The 22871-nt window shown below is 33.9% G+C and overlaps 1 protein-coding gene across 4 annotated transcripts in view; it reads right to left on the minus strand.

Moving 5' to 3' along the window:
- Positions 1-22871, minus strand: part of LRRC49 (leucine rich repeat containing 49) — a 95354-nt gene that overhangs the window by 16936 nt on the left and 55547 nt on the right. For all 4 annotated transcript variants that reach the window (XM_004687628.2, XM_004687626.2, XM_012728758.1 and 1 more), the window contains 3 exons: positions 21234-21381; positions 10666-10749; positions 6895-7058 (listed from right to left, as the gene is read on the minus strand). In XM_004687628.2, the coding sequence (XP_004687685.1) occupies positions 6895-7058; positions 10666-10749; positions 21234-21381 (396 nt within the window). The remainder of the gene's footprint in view (positions 1-6894; positions 7059-10665; positions 10750-21233; positions 21382-22871) is intronic.

Consider the following 22871-nt stretch of genomic DNA (forward strand, 5'->3'; position numbering starts at 1 on the left):
GCTTTGTAACATAAGAATTAACCACTTCTTGGCATTGCAAAATACTAAAGGCTATATAAATGGATTGTTAAAAATGGAAAAACTTATGTAGTACAAAAAGACAAATCAGAAATCTCAGGAAGAGTTGTAACCCTCTTATTAACTTTCGACATTAAGAAAGTGCCAGGTTTATATAATTCCAGAAAGATAAATACTCTTAACTTTTGAAAACTTACAGAGACTATAATAACTTCTAATATTTAAAATGCCTCACTTTATACTTTCAGGTAAAATACCAGACAGATTGAGCATTTGAAAGTTATTCTTCTAAGATTGCATTAAAGTAACTGAAATGTCATAAGCCCACAATAATAATGACAAGGGAGGGGGGTGGAGTCTGGAAGGTAAGAGTGAACTGTACAGATGATGGAGGAGAAAAGATGCCACCGTTTTAACATGCACAAGAAAGAGTAATGAAGGTGGCAACCAACTTGCCTATTGGAATTTTGAAAAAAGAACAAATATGATGGAAGATTGAGAACTGATACTAAATAAAGGGGAATTAATTGAAGATCTGTAAAAGGACTCTACCATCTATTTCCACCTTGTCACCAAATAGGCAGAGTGCCATTACAGATTAGTGAGAAAAGGAAAGAAAACTCAACAAATAGCCCTAGGGCACTGTTTCATAATTATTTATAGGGGGAAAACAAACAGGCCAGACCTCAACCCTAAACTTAAAAAAATCAACTTCAGGTATTTAAAGTCATCTCTTTATATCACAATCTATGTCCTTTAAAAACATCTTGTGTTTTGATTATGTGAATCCTTCACCTGTTTGTTAGATGAATGCCAAGGAATTTGATTTGTTTTGATGTGATCATAAATGAAATTATTTGTAAAATTTTTCTTCTCATATACCTAAAAAAAAAGATTTTTATGTTGATTTTGTAACCTGCCACTTTGCTGTATCTATTTATTATTTTTAATAGCTCTTTGGTGGCATCTGTAGGGTTTTCTTTGTATAGTACCTGCAAATAAAGATGGCGTCAGTTTTTTTTAAGAATCTGTATTCCTTTTATTTCCTGTTAATGTCTGATCGCTCTAGTTAAAAGTTCTTATACTAAATTCAAAAGTTGTGGTTGCAGTGGGTATTCTTGTTTTTTTCCCTTAAAGGGAAGCTTTCAATGTTTCATCATTAAAGAGTTTTATTGGATTAAGATATAGTGACTTTAAAATATGGTGGAAGGTATCTTCTATTTCTTTCTTTTTAGAAGTTTTATAACAAATAGGTACTGAATCTTGTAAAATGCCTCTTTCCTCTACTAAGAATATCATGGTTTTTACCTTTTTTACCTTTTATTTTATTGACATATGTAATACCTGTTTCAATTTATGTATTTTAAAACATCCCTCCATTCATGGGATAAAGCTCACTTGATTATGATGTGTAGTCCTTGTCATCTATGGTTGATTTTCTAGTATGTTTTGAAGATTTTTGTATCAATATTCATCAGTAATATTGGTCTATAGTTTTATTGTGCTGTCTTTATCTTTATCTGGGGTTTTGTTTTAGAGTGATGTTGGCTGATTAAATGTTCTTAGGGAGTACTCTCTTTTCTTGGATGTTGAAAAATAATTTGAGCACGATGGACATTAGTTCTTTAAACTTTTGATAGAATTCCTTGTAAAGCCATCTGGCCATGGGCTTCTGTACTTAGGGTGAGTTTTGATTACTATCCCAATTTAAATACTTGTGATCAGTTTATTCAACAACTGTTTTTCCCTGGTTTACTTTACATAAACTATATTGTTCCAGAAATTGGGTGATAGTCTCTTATGATGTTTATATGCCATCTATGGCTCCTCCTGCATTTTGATTTGTTTATTGTTTTCTCTCTGTTCTTTGATACTCTAACTAGAGGTTTACTGATTTATGTTCTTGAAGAGCCAACTCTCAGTTTCTCTGTTTTACTGACAGTCTTGTTATGTAGCCTTTTTTCTGTGTATTTTATTTCCACTCTTACTTTTTTTATTCTTACCTACCTTTTACTTGCTTTGGACCTTATTTGTTACTATTTTCCAAGTTGCTTTAGATGTAATATTAAGTTGTTTATTTAATTGTTTGTGTGTGTGTGTGTGTGTGTTTGGTTTCTTAATGTGGGTTTGTATTGCAATTTCAAAAAAAAAAGTCAACAGCATATACTTTTATCAGAAACAAGAGTAGCTACACAAGCAAAGGGAAAATCAGGTGAATGTGTCACTGCATATAATTTTTAATAAAGAAGTGCCACCCATGTTAAATGCATAGAGAGTTAAAGTAAAACAAGGACTTAAAGTTCAAAAAGGATGTTTGGATTAAACATCCCTAGTTCAGACACATACAAGATATAATAACGTCTTTTATTATCTAAAGTTTCTTAAAATTATTTCTACCTTTTAATGTAAGATTTTTATAGGAATCAGATAGCCACAAGCTAAACAGAAAAAATGATCTATAAATACTAGAAATGATAAGTAACTGACTCAGCACTATAGTCCCCACCAATAATTCATTGTCTATTAAGTTTTGTTTTTTGACTTCATATATAAATATCACCTTTGGCCATTTTATTTAATAGTTTTAGGTCATTACAAATGTTCAAACCAAGATAATGTAATGTGTCTTTGTTACACGAAGTAACTGTTCATGTAAGTCAGTTCACTTTGCCAGTTCACTTAGAACTCACTGAAAATAAATCTTTTGCCAGAAATTATAAATCCTTTTCCAAATGATTCATCTCTACATCTCCAGTGAACCCAAACATCACTTTTTCCATTTCTCTCAAAATGTCTATGTGCTCCTTGCCTCAAAAGTCTCTGACTTCCAGAGCTTCTAATAAAAATTCTCAAACTCTTGGCAGTAATTATACACACAAATAATTTTCATGAACAGATACTTCTTTTTCTAGGAATTGACTGCAGTTGAGACAGTAAAAGTGAAGACATTACAGTGTTTATTTTTGAGGATTACAGAATTTTTGGACATAAGCTGATTAAAAAGTTCTAAGTGTCTGGAAAGTCATATTAATAGTCTATTCAATTAACAGAAATAGTTTTGCCAATTAAAGTGTCAATTAATAAATAAAGACCCTCTTGCACTCACTGCAGCTGACAACTAATAAAATTTGTACAGTGAGTGAACAATAATATAATGAAAGCATAGGATGCATGGTTGAGATTGGAAGGCAATAAGGCTGGTCATTTGTTGAATGGCCTCTTGTACTACACTACACTACACTTCTCTTACCAGCATCTATGTTATATCTATGATAAAAGACTTAACTGATTTCCTTTCCTCAGGTGATCTTCTTATCTACTCTCCAAAAACCCACTCGCAAGGCTACGATGACCTCCAAATTGCTCTTAATGTAATAATTGCTTAGATATGTTCCATTTCTAAAATTTCAACTTCAAAGATTTATTCTAACCATAAATCCCAACTCTCCTAGCTTATTATTAACCCACTTACCTCATAAACTTCTCATTTTCAACTTCACTTAAATCTCAAATCCCAGAAATATTAAACATTCCCCAATCTCTTGGCAATCTTCTAATTCCTTAATAATCTAGCCTACAATATACGACCCATCTCTTTTTGTTTTATAAAACTGTATGTGAAAAATTTAGAGGTACAGGTGCACACTTCTTTAGATGTATATTGCTACACCATATCTACCACCAAAGCACCCATAATTCTACAACATACTTGACTGCCAACCCCACTTACTTCCCACAGTCTTCTCTTCTGGTAGTCTCAATTTTATGAGGGAGCAAAGTGCATCACATGGTCTTTGCTATTTTTTAGCCAGAATCTGGCCTGTGGGAATCACCCAGCTCCTCTGCACATGTTTCCCCTTGGGAACATGGATATGTATCTCCACACCATTTTGTTTTCTACTGAATCAGCGGTTCCACCACTCCCACAGTCTGTACCTCCCACACTGGAATATAGATTCTAGGTGTTTCTCTCCACTGGCCTCCTGGTCAGTGAGTGAGGAACTCTCCTCTCTGTCTTTCTGTGTTGGTTTCTGATTCCAAAGGTGTTCCAAGTTCTGGGACACTCTAGGTATAGACAACCCTATGGTTAATTGTTAGATGATCCCTTCAGAAGGAAGTGAGGACCCTCATGTGGTACCACCTAGAAGCATGGCTCCTCTGAGCCATCATTTCTATTTTTTCTTTTGTTATTACTCTTGATTTTTTTTATTCTTTATCTCATTTTTTAAATAGATATTTTTAAACATATTCTATGCTGTTATCTCTAGTTACTCTGTGTTCCTGGAATATTCATTTGACAACTCAGACGATAGTTACAACTTTTATGGTCTCTAATCTCATTCAATTCTTTTGAATTTTCCTTCCATCTTTCAACTCTTACCCAGTTAGCGTTCTCTTTGGATACCAAAATAAGATGTTAAAAATGGAGAAATATGCTATGATTTTTAATGAAGGATCTATTATCTTAAAAATGTCAGTCCTTATCAAATTAATCACTTAAATATGATTTGAGTAAGATTCTGATCTGAACATTTCTATCTAGATTAAATGACTGTAAAGCTTATATAGAAAAATAAACTTTGAAATGAATTAGTAAAAGTAGATTCCCCAACTAGATATTAAAACCTTAAAATTATAAAGCTATTATAATCAAAATAGTCTTATAATATCACTAAAATATATAAGTTGATTAGTAAAATGGAGTAGATAATTCATAAGTATACCCAAATATTTATGGGAAATTAAAATAAAATAAAGATATCATTGTCATTAAAAAGGAAAAAATAGTTTAATTAAGGAATATTATTAAGCAAATTCACTAGCCAATTGAAATAAAATCAAGTCAAACTCTTATTTAATATCATAAATATAAATTTAATGTATTATGGATTTTTAAAACCTTAAAATCTTGAAATTTATTAAAATTGCCTTTAGGAAGATACTTTTTTTTTAAAAGAGAAATCAGAAATAGAACTGACTTGGGTAGTATTTCATAACCTATATCTCAATGCTATAACATTTTAATTTTATAAAGTGTTATAGTTCTAACAAAGTAAAATTTTACTTTGACATTTAAATTATATTAATAAAACTGGGGCAGTATAAGAATGATATATAAAGTATCACTTAATTAGAATTTCTATTCTTGCTGCATTATTCTCCTACTTGAAAGTGCTGAGAAACTACATGTGTACTCCTAAGTATGCAGAAGAAACTAAAATTTAGAGGTATATTAGTCTAACTACATGTCGGACTTTAACTATAGAAAACTGCCAAGATAATAGTCTGATACCACTAAAACTACTTCCTTTATTACATTTTATTTGTATATGAAAGGGTTAAACAACATTGGCTAAAAAAAAATCATAGGAAGAAAAATACATTATATTAAATTTGAAATGTGTTTTAGAGTTTGGTTAGATCATAAAATAACCATGCTACATCAAAAGAAAGAAAAGTGAAATTTGTTCTATTTTTTACTTTCGGGCTTCCTTTTCAAATTACATAAAATACTTTTAAAATTATATACACACTATATATACTACATGTATGTATATATAAAACATACATATGCACATTGTGGCCCTCACTTACTTGATTCCAATATGCTTTCTTGAAAGGAAAAGGGATATGCAAAATACAGACAGATAGTATAGTATAGTATAGTATGCTCATAAACCTTGGGGTTTGTATATTGTGACACATTATTATAGAACAAAAGAGGTTATGAAACACTGGAATAGACAGCTATTACAGAAAACAATAGGGACAATTATTAAGATTTTGTGTTGAATTGTCAATGCTACTAGTTAAGAAATAAAAGGCTGGCCCTCCCTGGTGGTGCAACCAGTTAAAGCCCAGCACAACAAGCGAGACACAGCTGCTTCAGTGCACGTTCGATCCTTGCTCTGGGAGGTGATCCACATGGAGAGGCAGACCTCTCCTGACCCATCTGTTGCTCCCCTCAGCAGTATATTTCAGTAGATCTGCCTGTTCTGCTCCCTATTCTGTCTCTAATGAATCCCCTCACCTCACTGCTCCTGCACCTCTGGTCTGTACCCCAGTTCTGTATGTATAAACCAATAAATCTTAGGAAAAACAAAGAAATAAAAGGCTATCCCGGTTGTTGACACAATAGAAGTCAAGACTATCAGGATTTGCTTTTTCATTTTAAAAGCTGTGTTATTTTAAATTGGTGTGACTTTGGTATATAACATGCTATATGATTTATTAGATAAGGTTCACACTTCAGATACAGGTTTCCATACCACATCCACCAGCAAAGCACCCACATGGTCCATCACAGTCCACTAAGGATTCCTTTCCTCTTGAAGCTTACATTCTGGTGAGGAAGATAGGTATGAAACAATTTCCAACTACTAATTTTGCTTATGGCGAGTGCTTACAAGGGGAGGTATAGCGTAGTGAGAGATAAAAGAGGTATCTAATTTAATCTTCATGAAGGAGTTAGGGAAAACTTTTCAAGGAACATAAGGTTTAAATGTAAGACTTCCAGGTGTGATCTGAGAGAAGGACCAAGAACTGGTATAAGGAGAGGAGAAAACTGTTTCCAAAATACTCTAAGGTAGGAAGTAACTGATCTGGAAGGTATGCATCTGTAGTATGAAAATAAACTGGCTGATAGTGGTGGAGTAAATAGATGAGGTGGGCAAAGAGCCTCAGAAACAAATAACAAGTGATCTATATTCTTTCTCCTGAAAGAAAAGAAACCACTGAAGAGTTTTATGTTAGAGGTTTATATTTTCCAGATTTCCAAGACAATTATGAAATGACTATCAGTAAAATGATTTCCCATTTCTGCTCCAAATCCAGTTCTCCAAAGATACAGTATTTGAAAAGACTAGCATTGCATACCCTGTTTCCTCGGGAAATGCAGAGATGGTGTTTCCATCCATCTGACATGAATCCTGAGAAGCATCAGAATCTTTTCTATCTTGATTGGCAGCAATATTGGTTATTCGATTTTGCTGCAAGTCCCATTTCCGAGCTACGTTGTTAATTATTAACCTTTTCTTCTCCTATGAAAAATTCAATTGTGACAAGAATTATATAATGCAATTTATATATCAAGAAAGTATCCAAAGAACATATTTTTGCATTACTTACACTTTTAAAAGGAGCATATTCCTTAAGAGTAGCTACCAAAAGTATTCTAAAAAAAGTACAAGTGGTCTTTATTTATTCTGTGCATTCAAACATCAAAAATGGTCAATCATCTTTTGAAAAAGATTACATAGAACAATAATTACCTCCACTGGAAATAGGAAAACTTACTGTCTGAAAGATTAATTTGACAGAAATTTATGTATTTCTGTATTTAAATATAGCAAGAGGTAACGAATATTTTAATCTTCTTAACCAACAACTAAAACTAATATAGTGGAATAATCTTGACGAAAGCAGGCCAAAGGAGGGGAAAGAAAAAGGATTGATCAATGTGCTAAGCAAATAAATTACAATGTCTGAAAATTTGTAATTAGATACAGGCTATTAAGAAAAAAATGTGCTAGATTGAAATACTTGTAGGTAGCCAGTCCCATCCTAAATGAATAGGAAAGAAGTTAATTCATTATATGCAGTAGATGCCTTAGGCAAGTGATTCTCAAACTTCAAGGTATCTCAAATCATCTGAAAAGCTTTAAAACACCAACTGCTGGTTCTCACCCCATTTATTATTAAGTGTGTTTCGGATACAAGGGTTCGAGAATTAGCATTTCTAACATGCTCCCAAGTTGCTAATGATGCTGGTTCATGGATCTCACTTTGAAAACCACTGACTTGGGGCTTTGGGATGCCATTTTCTCACAGAAACCTGTTGAGAAAAGCAGATCTTAACTATGGAATCTTAACTGCTATACTAGGTTGAAAAGTTTCTACTCACTTTATAAAAATTGTTGAGGAAAGACAAACCCTATTCTGGCAAAGTGTTACCATTATCAAAGGTAAATATTAAAATGGCATGCCAGTTAGATCAGGTGCTGAAAATAGACACATTCTATATCCTCTTTACTAAGATTACAATCATCTGATTAAAACATCAGCTCAATATGATACTGATCCCTCTTTACCTCCTCCCTGGGGGTAGGTGAAAGTTGTTAGGTAGGTTCTTTGCCAATTCCTCCATTGCATGTATACACATAGAATAATTACTTAGAGTTCCAAGTCTCTGCCTATATTTGGTTATCTGTAATTTTAGCATATAGGAATGACACTAAATAGAAATGCAAAATGATGAAAAAACTTAATTAAAAACTAAATTTTTAAAAAAATTCTATTTCTGTGTTTAAAAATGTTTTAAAGATATTTTTTCCTATTACTAGTTATTTAAAATTTGTCTGTATAGATAAGTAGGTTATACTTGAAATATGTATATACTCCTCATACTTTTTTGACATTTTATGAATATCTTTCTCTTAAGCAAGTAGGAATCTATTATTCTAAACTTTGTTCCTCCAAATCTGTAATAAAAGGCATTCTTACCTTAAGGAATTCTAGTTCAGTTATCTGGAGATGATTGGGCAAACCCAAATCTTAGTCTAAGCAATGCCATTAATTTTACTTAGAGCCAAGGCATTTTGAAAGAAGTAGGGGCAGTGAGTTAATAGAGGATGGCTATCATGCTGGCTTTTTGCATTTGGTTTTCTGGATTACTGGAGACTGACAGGAAGAAATAATCTAGTGAAATAGGTACAGCAGAGCTTAGAATAAGACAAAATGTCTTTATACCACTAAGCATGCTAAAAAATGACAATCTGAAAATGCAACACTTCCTTATACCCACACCAAGGTAAAGGAAACTTTAAGGGTTACCAAAGGATTATTAAAATCACATCAATACCATGTTAACAAAGAGAGTATCTATTCTCAATTTTCATTGAGGCCAAAAAGGGAAGACCCTTTACAACAGGAATGCAGCCTGGGGTCAGGTGGGGATCATAAGCATTCTATGTATCTGTGGAACAAGAAAAACAAAGCAAAAGGAAGACAAAAGGTCCTGCAAAATTGAAGGGGGTACCCACGAAAATTTTATGTTCAAGGGTCAAGAATGCACTTAGCGTATCAATTATAAGCATTTTTCTCAAACTACATGGCAATAAATTTTCAAGTCTGTGTTAAGGGTAACATTTTTAGAAGATACCAAATACAGCTTCCGTCACTTGAGTAATACCACACCAGTATGTGCCAGACCTGACCCTTCCATTCAACCCAGGTTGCATGGTGTAATACACACAAGCAACAAAGCAGACGGTATGTGTCCATGTGCTATTTGTGTCCTTAAAAATTACTCCTTTAATTTCCTTTATCTGTTCATTTACGGTTGTTTTACATATTTGATGTGTTTCAATTTGTAAATTTAAGGCTCAGGGCATGTTACTTTGATACATTTATTTATTGCTATATAACTGCATGAAAGCAGTATTTATCACATTATACTACCACAGTCCAGTATTACTGTCTATGCTCATTCTCCTACATATTAGATATGTGACTTATTATTTGTGATGTATTTGTACATTTGAAAGTGAAATCTTTCTCTGACTTATCTCATTTAGTATTTTGTGGTCACGGTCCATTCATTTCTCATAAATGACAGGAGGCCCACCTTCTCACAGCTAACAATAACCAATTGTGTATACATCTGCCCAATTATTATCCACTCATCTATTGATGAGTATTTGGGTTGTTTTCATAGCTAGGTATTGTGAAAAATGGTGCAATAAACCTAGGTGTGTATGTATATCATCAAAATCTTGTTTTCATCATCCCACAAATGACATGAGTTTATCTTTTTTGATCACTGAGTAGTATTCCACTGCTATCTGTGGCAACATGGATGGAACTGGAAGGGATTATGTGAAACAAAATAAGTCAGATGAAAAAGATAATATTGTTTCACTTATATGTAGAAAATAGAGAAACCAAACAATAGGTCAGCAAAAGAACAAACACTGAAAGCTGACCACAGATCTGAGGCATCCAGGAAGGTCAGAGGTAAAAAAGGCTGAGGGAGGAAAAGCACAGTGGGCTGTGGGTGTTTCAGCAGTAGGAGAACTACGGTGACCATGGCTGAGGGGAGAAATCCTATTCTGTCAAAAAATTAGCAAGGTCTGAAGAAAAAGTAACCACATTAAAAAGTAAATTAATTTGAAAATAAATAAGAGTTACAAAAAAATATTTTTATACTGAAAACTATCAAAATGTTACTTGTCAATTATATCTCCACTAGAAAAAGTAAACATGGAACAGAGGTCACTAGATTATATCAGTAAAGGTGGCAATTTATTATAGTAATTTCCAAAATGGATTGCACAGGCCATGAAATACACAATGCACTGACATGGGAAAAAAATTAAAACTTTTAAATAAGTTTTTTAAAATAAGATTAGCTATACTTGTTGTCTCTTTTCTATGTACTTTATGATATACATTAGACTGTATTTCAGAAGTACAGGTTTCTTTATAGGCAATCACATGAAAGTTTTAGGGTTATTTCATTTATAAAAATCATTATACTGATAGGAATGAAAAATTGACAAAGACTGGAAAGCACTTTTCTGGATGATAAGTTAACTAGCTTCAGTGTGTGTGACTGTACACACATATATGCGACATAAGTGAAAATACCTTAAGCAAAGATTGTTTATGACTTTCCCGCTTTTTCTCTTCCTCTTTTTTGGCTACAACAGATGCCATACGCCTTTCTTCTTCCTAAAAGAAATTTTTAAAAATGTATTATTATTAAGTATTGAGTCTTTCTAGGTTAAATATCTTTGCTTTTAGAAGTCTGCTTTTCTTTATAAGAGGCATACTGCATGCTAAAAGAAAATAAGCTGTTAAGAAAAAAAGTATGTTCTTTATTTTCCTTTTCCTAGCTCAAATCTTATCATTTCTGTATCACCTTAAAATATTCACTAAGAGGGCCCTCTCTAGTGGCACAGCAGGTTAAAGCACAGCACTGAGAAGGTAAAGCCACTTCACCATGAGTTGGATCCCCGCCTGCCCCAGAGGTGACCCACATGGCGCAGCAGACCTCTCCTGACCTGCCCGCTGCTCCCCTCAGCAGTGTACTTCGTCACTCAGCCTATTCTGCTCCCCACTCTGTCACTGGTGAATCCTCTCACCATCCCTGCACCTCTGGCCTGTACCCCAGTTCTGTATCATAAATAAATAAATCTTTAAAAATAAAATATTCACTAAGAACAAATTTTTTTTTAAGATTTATTTATTTGTACATACAGAACTGGGGCACACGCCAGAGGCTCAGGGGGGGTGAGAGGCTTTACCATAGACAGAGTGGGGAGCAGAACAGGCAGATCAATGAAGTACACTGCTGAGGGGAGCAGCGGGGGGGTCAGGAGAGGTCTGCCATGCCATGTGGTCACCTCTGGGGAGGGCGGGGATCGAACTCATGCGGAAGTGGCTTTAGCTTCTCAGTGCAGTGCTTTAACCCGCTGTGCCACAGGGAGGGCCAGAACAAATTTATGGAGTTGCAACCTGCTTACACATCTGGATCATTTCTGCCTTGAACACCGCCATGTTTTAACAGAGAAATATACCCATAGAACTTCCAATATTTATTTTCAAAAGATTTATAGGCTTTTAAAAATGATGTCATCATTTGTGAAAATAATTTCCTCCTAAAAAGTAAGTTTGAAAATACCTTTAGATGTAGAAAACTTTATAATGTAATTTGGCAGATTTGAAGACATCTCTAAAAATAAAAATTTACAAAAAAAAATTAAAAATTCAGTGAGAGAAATGCACTGGACTATATGGTGATGGCACATGGGTGATTTAGTGATGGGAAGCCCAAAGGGATTGCAACTGAGATGGAAAAATGCAGAAAATGATGTAAAAATAAACTACTATAATAAATATTCAATGAGGGGGCTTAAACAAAATATTGTACAGCTGAAAAGAGAACCAGTTAATTGGAAAATGTGTTAGAAAATATATTTTCCTCTTTGCTTTCACAGTACCCTATACTTGCTGCATCAAGGTATTTAACCTGTTCAATTTTAATTTTCACTGTCACTATCTTCCCCTCTTCTGCCCCAAATGGGTCCATGAAGGTATGGATCATGAGTTTCCAGGACATTCTATACTGAAAGAATGAATTATTGAATAAACATCTTTATATACTATTCAATAGTTTCCTAAAACTTGAACTGCTAAATCAGAATTTTTTTCTATGGTTTTTAATGTCTGCTTACCTTACATAAATGTAGTATTAACTGCATTCCAGAAATTATTCTGACCAGAAGTAAACATCTGATTTAAAACATGATGGAGCATGCTAAGTTGCTCCCCAAGTGTTTCTGTATCTTCCCTTATCCAGACCACTATGTGAGACAGCACACACTGCTCCCTTGAAGTTAAATGTGGTGGTGTGACTTACTATGGGGCCAATACCATGGGAACAAAAGTGACATGTATTTCCTTCTGGGTAGAAGCTTTCAAAGGCAATTTATGGTATTTATTCTTTTCTCTTATTTTTGATATAGAATCTGCAAAACTAGAGTGTGTTAATCTGAATGCCTGTGTCCTGGAATGGGGATAACACAGAGCAAATAAAGTAGATTATATTATATATGCTGCTTTAATCCACTGAGGTTAGAAAAGATGTCATCACAACATAATCTTAAGCAAAAGCTTAAGTATATCCTGATTAGTACAGAAGTTATATTAGAACCAGGGAAGGTCAAAGAAACTATGAAAATAAATTCTAGGCTGTGGTACTTTATCAATGCTTCTGGTCACAAAAAAGATTAAGCTAAGGAGTTATTTTCTTAAAAGCACAAAGAGAAACTACCACAGAGTTAAAAGAGAAACTAGAAATCATCTACTACAAGACTCTCTAATTTTACTACAAGACTCTCTAATTTTAGAAATGAAGAAGTTAATGCTCCAAGAAGTTTAGTAATTTATCCAAGGTGACAAAGTTGGGATCAAGACCAAGAGATAGATCTTGTGAAAAATCTTAAACTTGTTTTTCTGATTTTAGTGGTGAAAGGCTTTCTCATCATACAGAGGTTAAAATTCAATAGCAATTTGTCATGTAACTTAGTTGATTTAAAGGGAAAGGAAATTTAATGTGATTTTGATGATTTTAAAGTACATTTTACAATACGGAAGATAGTCATTCACAATGTTTAAAGACTGGATAGAGGTAGTCAGGAGAAATAAACTAAATGAAAATTCAGAATCCTGATTCCTAACTTCACAAAATAGCAGAACTAATAATTAAAATATCTGAATCAGTAAATATTGCTTTGGTACCAATTGAGTATAATCTGCTTCAGCAAACTTTCTCAAAAGAGTGACATAAATTGATGTTCAATTGTCAACTCGTCTATAAAATGTGAATTAGAAACAGATTGGTAATTTAGAGAGCCAATTTCAAATAATACTGAAAACTGTACAGATCACGTACTACACATACTTAAGAGATGATTTCACCAGATTTTCAAAAAGAATTTGAACTTCTATTAAAGGCAGTCAGACTTTAAAAAGAAAACTAAACCTAGAAAAACTGGATATATACTAAATAATTCAAATATTGAGCGTTTTAAGAAATTCATGCATCTGATTACATTTTGGCCTTAATACAGTGTAACTAAATAAAATAAACACAAGCTATAAATATATGGTAAGAAGGAAAAAAAAAACAAACTAAAACTCTAGTATCTTCATTATGTAATCTAATTTTTGGGATCTATCCAGGACCAAGAAAACAACATACTTTTTTCCTTACCTCAGTTTATCATTAAGACTCAATACAGCTCAATTAAGAAGCAGGGATTTAATAACCTAGGCTGTTCGCAGATTACTAGTAAGATTCAAATCAATGCATATTATATATATTATCAGAAATACCTCTCCCAAATGATTAACAGTAGTCCTAACAGGGAAAAACTTACTGTGTGAAATTAAAAAATATATATTGACAAAGTGGATTTTTTTAAAGATATACTTCTATATAGGTGTAAAGATATTGTTTTACTTGACTAAATCAAATATTTAAAAGACTTTAAAATCACAGAGTTCTTCTCTATATGAAACGGTCCTCATTTTTCATTCAAATAATCTTTTTGTTTAATAGGAAAAATTTATTTTTCCCATGGCTACTGTTAATGTCAGAGTGGAGATTAGAAGTTATGTTACCTGATGTCCTGTTTACTGTCCAAGGGGATTTGCTGATAAAATACTAGGAGGTGAAAAAATTTAAAATAAACAAGGTTATGCTGCCATAACAACTACAAAACATATACTGGTTCATAAGAAAAGTTTTTTCTTAAAAAAACAATGTAAAGTTAAAAAAAAAAAAGTTGATTAAAGAACACTGTAACTGCTGTTCCTATAGTGGCTAAGGACTCCTGGGTGTGTGATCAATCTGATGCAATCTTCAGGTTGGCATGTGCTTCCACAGTGACCACCACATGGCAGAAAGCATGGAGAATCACACAGTGACTTTTAGAGGTTTCTGCCTGGAGACTGACTACACTTATTACTTCTGCTGACATTTTACTGATATAAGCAAGTTGTATGACTACATCTAACTTTAAGGGAAAGGAAAATATCTGCCTACAAGGGGAAGACAAATACCGTCTTCCCACATGTCAAAAAGAAGAAGAAAACAAGAACACATCGGTATCGGTGAGCGTTAGTAATGGCTACCACAACAGAAACACTTTTCCGTTTGAAATAGGCTACTTAGTGCATTAGAGAGCAAATTTGAGCTCATTAATATGAGTTCCAAAAAGTTCACATGAAGCCAATTAAATATGAATTTCAGGTGACAACTTAGACCCTATCCACTTTGGAACTGTAAGAATAATGCATTCAGTCACAAAATACTGCCTTAAAAATAAAAAGAGAAATCCTGCCTCCTTGTAATATCCTATATAATGATCCTGGTTCTAGATACTCAAAATGTACCTGTTATCTCTCTTTTTGGATCCTTGTGAAAGTATTCAAATATTGTATTATCTTACTTGCATCTTCTCCTTTAAGAGTGAATTATGCTAGATTCTCTGGAAACATTCTAAATTTGTCATCACCCCTCTAAAACCAACAGTTAGGTATAATCTGACCATTAAAAAAAGGGGAGAGGAGTAACGACTTATCTCCATTTTTTGGAATTCTTTATTTCGATAAATATTGTTTATAGTAACTTCTAACAATCACATCTTACAATTTATGCAGTTTGAACATATAAATTCCAATATAAGTTTTCTTCACACATGCTGCTGAGTCTCATCTCCCATAACTTCATACTTGTTCTCAGAACTATTTGTTGTTACAGAACAAAGGGCAGGATTTTCAACTTATCAATTTTTTGTATCTTGCTAAATTCTGCTTATTTTTCCAGATTAAATGTCAGCAAACCTTTTCCATATAGGGCCAGAGAGTAAATATTTTAGTTTTTTGAGACACATAAAATCTCTATTGGATATTCTTGTTTTTCTTTTCTTTTATACAAAGCTTTAAAAACATTAAAAAATAAAAAACATTCTTAGGGACCCTCCCTGGTGGCACAAAGGGTTAAAGCACAGCACTAAAAAGCTAAAGCCTCTAAAGCATGAGTTCGATCCCCACCCTGGAGGTGACCACATGGTGCGGCAGAACCTCTTCTGACCAGCCCACTGCTCCCCTCAGAAGTGTACTTCATCAGTCAGTCAGTCAGCCTATTCTGCTCACTCTGTCTCTAGTGAATCCTCTCACTGCCCCTGCATCTCTGTCCTATACCGCAGGTCTGTTTGCATAAATACATAAATTTTAAAAAATAAAAAATGTTATCAGGAATTAAAAAATTCTTAGTCTCAGAGTTGTGCAAAAACAAGTTGCAGGATGGATTTGGTCCCATAGACTTATAGTCAGTTTTTGTAGATGGCTGGGCTATTTTTGGAATCTGATTTGTTTGACCAATACATCAAGATCTCTAACCGCTCCAGCTTCTGTCACTCACATACTTTATCAGAATAACAGAAATAATGTCTGCTAGTCATTAAATTTAAAAAGTTAAATAGAATTGTCCCACAGATAAAACTTCATGGCATGCCAGTACAGATTTCTCTCCATGCTGTCATTAATCCATTACTTCGTGTTCTGCAGGTACATTGGAATCACAAATCCAGTTAGCCATGTTGTCATACAACTGACCCACTATAAAAATTACTTTGTTAAATATCAAAACTTTATAAACTTCTTGAAGAAAATCTATAATATCCAAATCAGAAAACTAATTTTGCCTGGCATGAATTGTTTTAGTGAACAAATGCTGCCTCCTAGTGATGATTTTCTTGAATACTCTCACAATCATTCTTTAAATAATCCACTTTAGTTTCCTTTCATGCTTTAAAGTTTATTGTTACAATTTATGGAATTTATATTCTTCCCTTCTGTGATAAAAAAAAAACAGATTAGGGCATTTTACCATTCAGCTATTCTACGTCACTTATGCAGCTTCTCAGCAATAACTTTCTATATGGATTAGCAAATTATTATCTTTACTCAATGCTCTAAATCAAAGATTGGTAAACTCCAATCCACACGCCAAATCCAGTCTGCCAAAGGCTCTTATAAATAAAGTTTTATTGGAATACAGTCATGCTCATACATTTATGTATTGCTCAAACCTGCTTTCAAATAGATTTCAACAGAGTCTGTATAGTCTGTATAACCCCCAACTGTCAAGTCCTTCACAGTAAAGATAAAACATGTGGGCCTCTGCTCTATGAGAGGGTCTGGATTCAAACTTATCTTTTTGTCTATTTTAATAAGAACATCTATATCTTATTAATAGTTATTAATATCAATTTATTATTAATAATATCTATTTATACTCTTATAAGCTAACAGCTACTCTGCCCAATAGAGATAGCAAAAGCAAAATAGGAATTGAGATAAAAAATTATCTCTGAACATTCCTCTGGATCAGACCCCAGCTTACTTAGCCTGACTAATCACCCTGGTGTTCATATCAGTGATTATATACACCCCAATTCATTCTCTGGGCTGCTACACAGATAAACAATCTTTTCAATTAAGTCCAATTGAATGACCTCAAACTCTTCAAGTGTTCTTGTTAAATCCAAGATAAAACTTATAAATAAGCTCTTTATTATGACATAAAGTGTTTCTCATAACATGTCCTTGCTTGTCAGACATTCATTGATTCTGCTCTTCCCTGACATGTATATTCAATACTCAGCCATGAACTGTCAGTTGCTGTATTCTTTCAGCACTCCTTTGTATTCTGCATACCATCTCTCTCCTTAAAACATTCTCCATAGATACAATCTCCTCTTTGCCACTCCCTAAGTTTCCAGTCAATTATTTTCTCTCTCCTTTGAAACTTCTATTTGTTCAGTAGACATAGGAGTGACTTATTCCTCAAAATCATCCAGTCATGTATGTGCATATAAATTATCTGGTGAGCTATCTTCTTATCTAGCCAGCTTGCCATTTCTCATTACACCTATATCTGCCTCTATCTAGACTGTGAGTAACCTGAAGCATGAAGATCTGACTCAGATGCTATTATCTCTAGTATCTAATATAGATCCCATTACAGAGACTTTTCAATTCAACCTTAGGAAAAATTTCATAGAAAGTCTAGGCCAAAAAACTTTGTCACAGCTCCGTTTATTGAGTAGAATGAAACAACTTAGCAAATATTCATGTTCTAGCAATTTAGCTATTTGGATAAAATAATAAAATGTGTAATTTGAGAGAAAAATATAGCATACTTAAATAATGACAATTACATACCAACAGGATATATGTAACTGCAGGGCATTACAGAACTTCTGAAACATTGGAATTAGATTGGATCTGTCACCCTGTTCCACACTGATCTTGGCATAGCTTGTTTTTTTATAATGAGGGCTACTGAAAGCTCAGCTTTGTAAAGCTATGATGTCATAGAGAGCAAAGCAATGTGATCTAATGTTGAAATGACAAATTACCTTGAACAAGTAGTTTTCTCAGATCTGGTAGATACAAATATTCCCTGAAAATTAAAAATATTTGACAGTGCACCTGTGTTCACCACAGCATCTTTGGCACACAGTTCAAGAAAAAGAGCCCAGAGAAGTTCATTTAGTAGTTTTGTAATTCACTCTAGCTACTTGTGTAATTCACACCATGTTTCCATGGTGAATTAAAAATTTAATCAAGATATTATTTTAAAGTCAAAAAGTAGTTATAGAACAAGTGACAGAAAACTTTTCTACACAAGTGGTGAAATAGTTTAGTCTTATAACTGATCATGTAACTTCTTTAGCAACTACTCAGTTCTGCCATTGTAGCATCAAAGCTGACATAGATCATATACACAAAGGGATCATATATACAAGACTGTGTTCCAAAACAACTTCACAAAAATGTGAGCTCATGGGCTATTGTTTGCCAATGCTGAAACCATATATTGCTCTGCACCAAAGTTACTGAAAAGTTATAAACCAAAATTGAGAATGAATACCATGAGTGTATTCTGATGTGAATAGATTCAAATTTGTATTAGGAATGGGATCACAAAGGGAAAAGAGTAACTTGAAAAAGAGATTAATTTTAAATGAATAAGCCTGACAAATGCCATCTTAATTGAAGCAAACATCATCAATAAAGGGAAAAATGTAAATTGCATGTCACTTGATAGGCTGCAAGGAGAATGCAAAATCACTTCTGTGATATTTCGACCAAAGATCTCTAACTAAAAATTAGTCATTTGAAAATATATTTTTAAAGCCTAGATTGAGGGCCACTCTCCAAAATAAATGTCAAGTTCCTGAAAGCCAGGGAAAGGAAATGATAACGAAAAAATAGTGACAACAGAAATATGACAGCAAAATACATCTACATGTATAATTCCAAACTGGATCATTTTGCTATAAATGGCATTATTGACATAATTGGTGAGATTTGAATTCGGGATAAAATTAGACACTAGTAATTTTCAATGATTATATACTGATTTTATATGTTATGTTTATATAGGAAAATGTCTTTACTTGTAGGAAATTCACACTAATGTGTTCAAGCTGTTAGGAAATCAAGCAAACAACCTACTCTCAAGTGATTTAGGGAAAACGGTGTGGGTGCCGGGACAAGAGTGGTTGAATCTAATCTTAGCTCACCCATTTTCTAGCCATATGACTTTTTTTTTTTAAAGATTTATTTATTTATGCATACAGAGCTGGGGTACAGGCCAGAGATGTGGAGGGTGAAAGGATTCACCAGGGACAGAGAGGAGAGCAGAACAGGCAGATCAAGAAGTACACTGCTGAGGGGAGCAGCGGGCAGGTCAGGAGAGGTCTGCCACGCCATGTGGATCTCCTCCGGGGCAGGCGGGGATCGAACTCATGAGAAAGTGGCTTAATCTTCTTAGTGCTGCGCTTTAACCTGCTGTACTACCAGGGAGGGCCGCCATATGACTTTTGACAATTTGTTTAACCTACTTATATACCTGATTTCTTCAAAGTAAAATGAAGATAATAATTATATTATTATAAAAATGTCATAGGATGGTTATAAAGATAAGATAAAGGACAAAATCTTAGTGTAGTATGAAGCTTCATACTGTACTTTAAAAATTTTACTGTAACTTTGAGCCTCTCCATCCCTGGTGACCTCTGTCTTTTCACTACCAGACAAATGCATCCCATAGAATACACAAGGATAATGATTATACATATTCTTCTTCTTCTTTAAAGCATGAAAGTAGGTAAATTTTACCTACTTCTTTACAGAAAACTACAATCTCAGCACTGTGTGAGAGAAATAGAGGTAAGAAAATAAACATGTAAGAAAGGAAAATTACTTTTACCCTTAAGGAATACATACATACATATGTGTGTGTGTGTGTGTATAAAATATATATATATATATATAATATATATATAAAATACATATATATATATAAAATACATATATATAGGGTTGACAAGACTAATATATAAACTCACTATGAGAAGGATAACATGTAATAAAGTGCTAATTTATGTAAGCGGATTAGCTTTCTTATTCCACTCATCTTAACTCATCAGAAAGAGCAATTAGAAGTACTAAAGATGCTTAATTAAGAAAAATAAAGATACGAAACAATATTGCCAGTACATATCTGAACAAACTGAGAGAAGAAAGACCTATATCACTATGCTAGAACAAAAGGAAAGAGGAGAGACAAAGAATCCTAGAAGGTCCCTGGTATTCATGAATTCATCAGTAACTGCTGCTATCAGTAAACCACCTTAAATATCTAAGACACAGCTGAGGTAGAAATTGTACACATATTATAAAACTGATATACAGGCAATGGGTCAATTTGCAACTAAATAAACTTAGCTGATCATTGAGAATCCACATTAAAATTACCAGTGTAGACATGAGAAAACTGTAGGATATTTCTCTAGGTCAGAGATTATCAAACAGAGATTATAAATAGGTTTTTTTTCAGAGAAAAAATATTTAAATAAACTTAGAATACAAGGAGATAAATGGGGGCAGATGTCCTTATTACAGAACTTCTTGGAACCTAAAATATTCTAATATGCACTGTATACCAGAATACATATGCGTTTTAGTTCATTTAGCTCAGGAGCCCTATTAAAAGCTTCCTAGAAATTTCATACTACACTAAGATATTGTTCTTTATTTTATCTTTATAGCCATCCTAGGATATATTATTTTATCTTCACTTTACTTTGTAGAAAGTGAGGCATATGTAGGTTAAATAAACTGTCAAAAGTCATATTGCTAGAAAATGGATGAGCTAGGGTTCAAATTCAAGCAATCTTGTTCTGGCACCCACCCTGTTAATCAATGAACTATGTAACATATCCACAAAATTCTTACTCAATCATTACAAATTAAATTATTTTGCCATCACTATTATGTGAGTGGTCTCAGCACACAGTTAACCACTCTTCTCAGGTCACACACAAGGCCCCATGATACAAGAATATAAACCGCACATGATGATTAAATAGAAGACTGACTTTAAAAGCTCTACTCAATGGAACTGGGAAGAGGGCACAGGTGGTTAAAAATCCATAATAATTAAGAATTATATAGTCATGGTAATATATAGTTATTTAAAACTAAACAAGCACTTCAAGCAAAGACTATACACCCCAATTTTCTAATTCATATTAAGGGAACAATATGTAAGCACTTAGAAGCATCCTCACCGTGACTCTCTTCATATCTAGCTGGCGCAGCTGCATCATATTCTGAAGGATGGTGTGTTTGTACCATGACTCCTGAGCTATTGGGTTGCCATCAAAAGTGATATCTGAGAGAGAAGTAGCATCAGCAAGGCAGCAAACACTTTCAAAACTGCAGGAGAGACAAAAAGCACTAGATTATTTATGACACCTTCAATGAGTACTTTCATTTGTTTAGTAGACATTATTCTTTTTAGAACAGGTTTAGATTTACAAAAAAAAAAAAAAAGAGTACAGAATCCTCATATATTCCACACCCAGTTTCCTTATTATTAACATCCTTGTTCATAGAGAATATTTGTTACAATTAATGAGCTAATATCACTACATTCTTACTAAGTGAGGTCCCTATTTTATCCAGGTTTCTTTAGTTTTTACCTAATGTCATTCTGTTCCAGAATCCCATCCAGAATAGCATACTGCATCTAGTTGCCATGCCTCCTTAGGTTCCTCTTAGCTATGTCAACTTCCTAGACTTTTCCTGTTCCTGCTAACCTTGATGTTTTTGAGGAGGACTTGTAAGTTATTTTGTAGGCTGTTCCTCTGTTGAAATTTGCTTGGTACTTCTCTCAAGTTTAGACTAAGTCAAGGTGTGACTGACAAACAAGACTTTTCTGTTAATGCTGACCTCTAGATCTGGCTGAGCTAGAGAAATCTACTTCAGATTTCTCCAGTGTAAAGTGAGCCTTCTCTTCCTCACCTTTCTATACTGCAGTCTTTGGGTGCGAGTTATTATGTGCAGCTCGAACTTAGGGAGTGGGAAGTTCAGCTTTGCCTATTTGGGGACAGAGTGGCTACATAAATTATTTAAAATTCCTCTCCCTGGGAATGCTTTATCCTCCCACTTATTTTTTATATCAGTTTGGATTCACAGATATTTTACACTTTAGGTTATAATCCAATGGAACTTTACTTGTTTTATTATTCACGTTGTTTAGCTTTAAGTTAACTTTCTTTCTTTCTTTCTTTCTTTTTTTAAAGATTTATGTGTACATACAGAACTGGGGTACAGGCCAGACGCTCAGGAGCGGCGAGAGGCTTCACCAGAGACAGAGTGGGGTGCAGAACAGACAGATGGACGAAGTACACTGCTGAGGGGAGCAGCGGGCGGGTCAGGAGAGGTCTCCCGCACCATGTGGTCACCTCCGGGGCAGGCGGGAATCGAACTCATGAGGAAGTGGCTTAAGCTTCTCAGTGCTGTGCTTTAACCAGCTGCGCTACCAGGGATGGCCCGTTTTTAGTTTTTAAAGGTATAGTCAAATCACTTTGCAAAATGGATTCACCAGTTTACATTCTCAACACAGTATAATGGGGTTCTTCTTTCTCAGAGTCTCCTCTAGCACTTGTTGCTGAAGGTCTTTTTAATATAGAACATTACTGTGGGTGTGAGATGGTATCTCACTGTGGCTTTAACCTGCATCTCCCTTATTACAAGCAATGATGAACACTCTTTCATGTATTTGTTGGCTTTTTTGATATCCTCTTCTGTGAATTGCCTGCTCAATGACTAATCAGGTTGTTTGTACTATTATTGTTGAGCTTATATGTTATTATGTATCTTGCACAGTAAACCCCTGTCAATTGTGCAATATGTAAATATTT

Source organism: Condylura cristata, unplaced genomic scaffold (genome assembly GCF_000260355.1).
Source record: "Condylura cristata isolate star-nosed mole 26May11 unplaced genomic scaffold, ConCri1.0 scaffold00023, whole genome shotgun sequence".
Taxonomy (NCBI): Eukaryota; Metazoa; Chordata; class Mammalia; order Eulipotyphla; family Talpidae; genus Condylura; species Condylura cristata.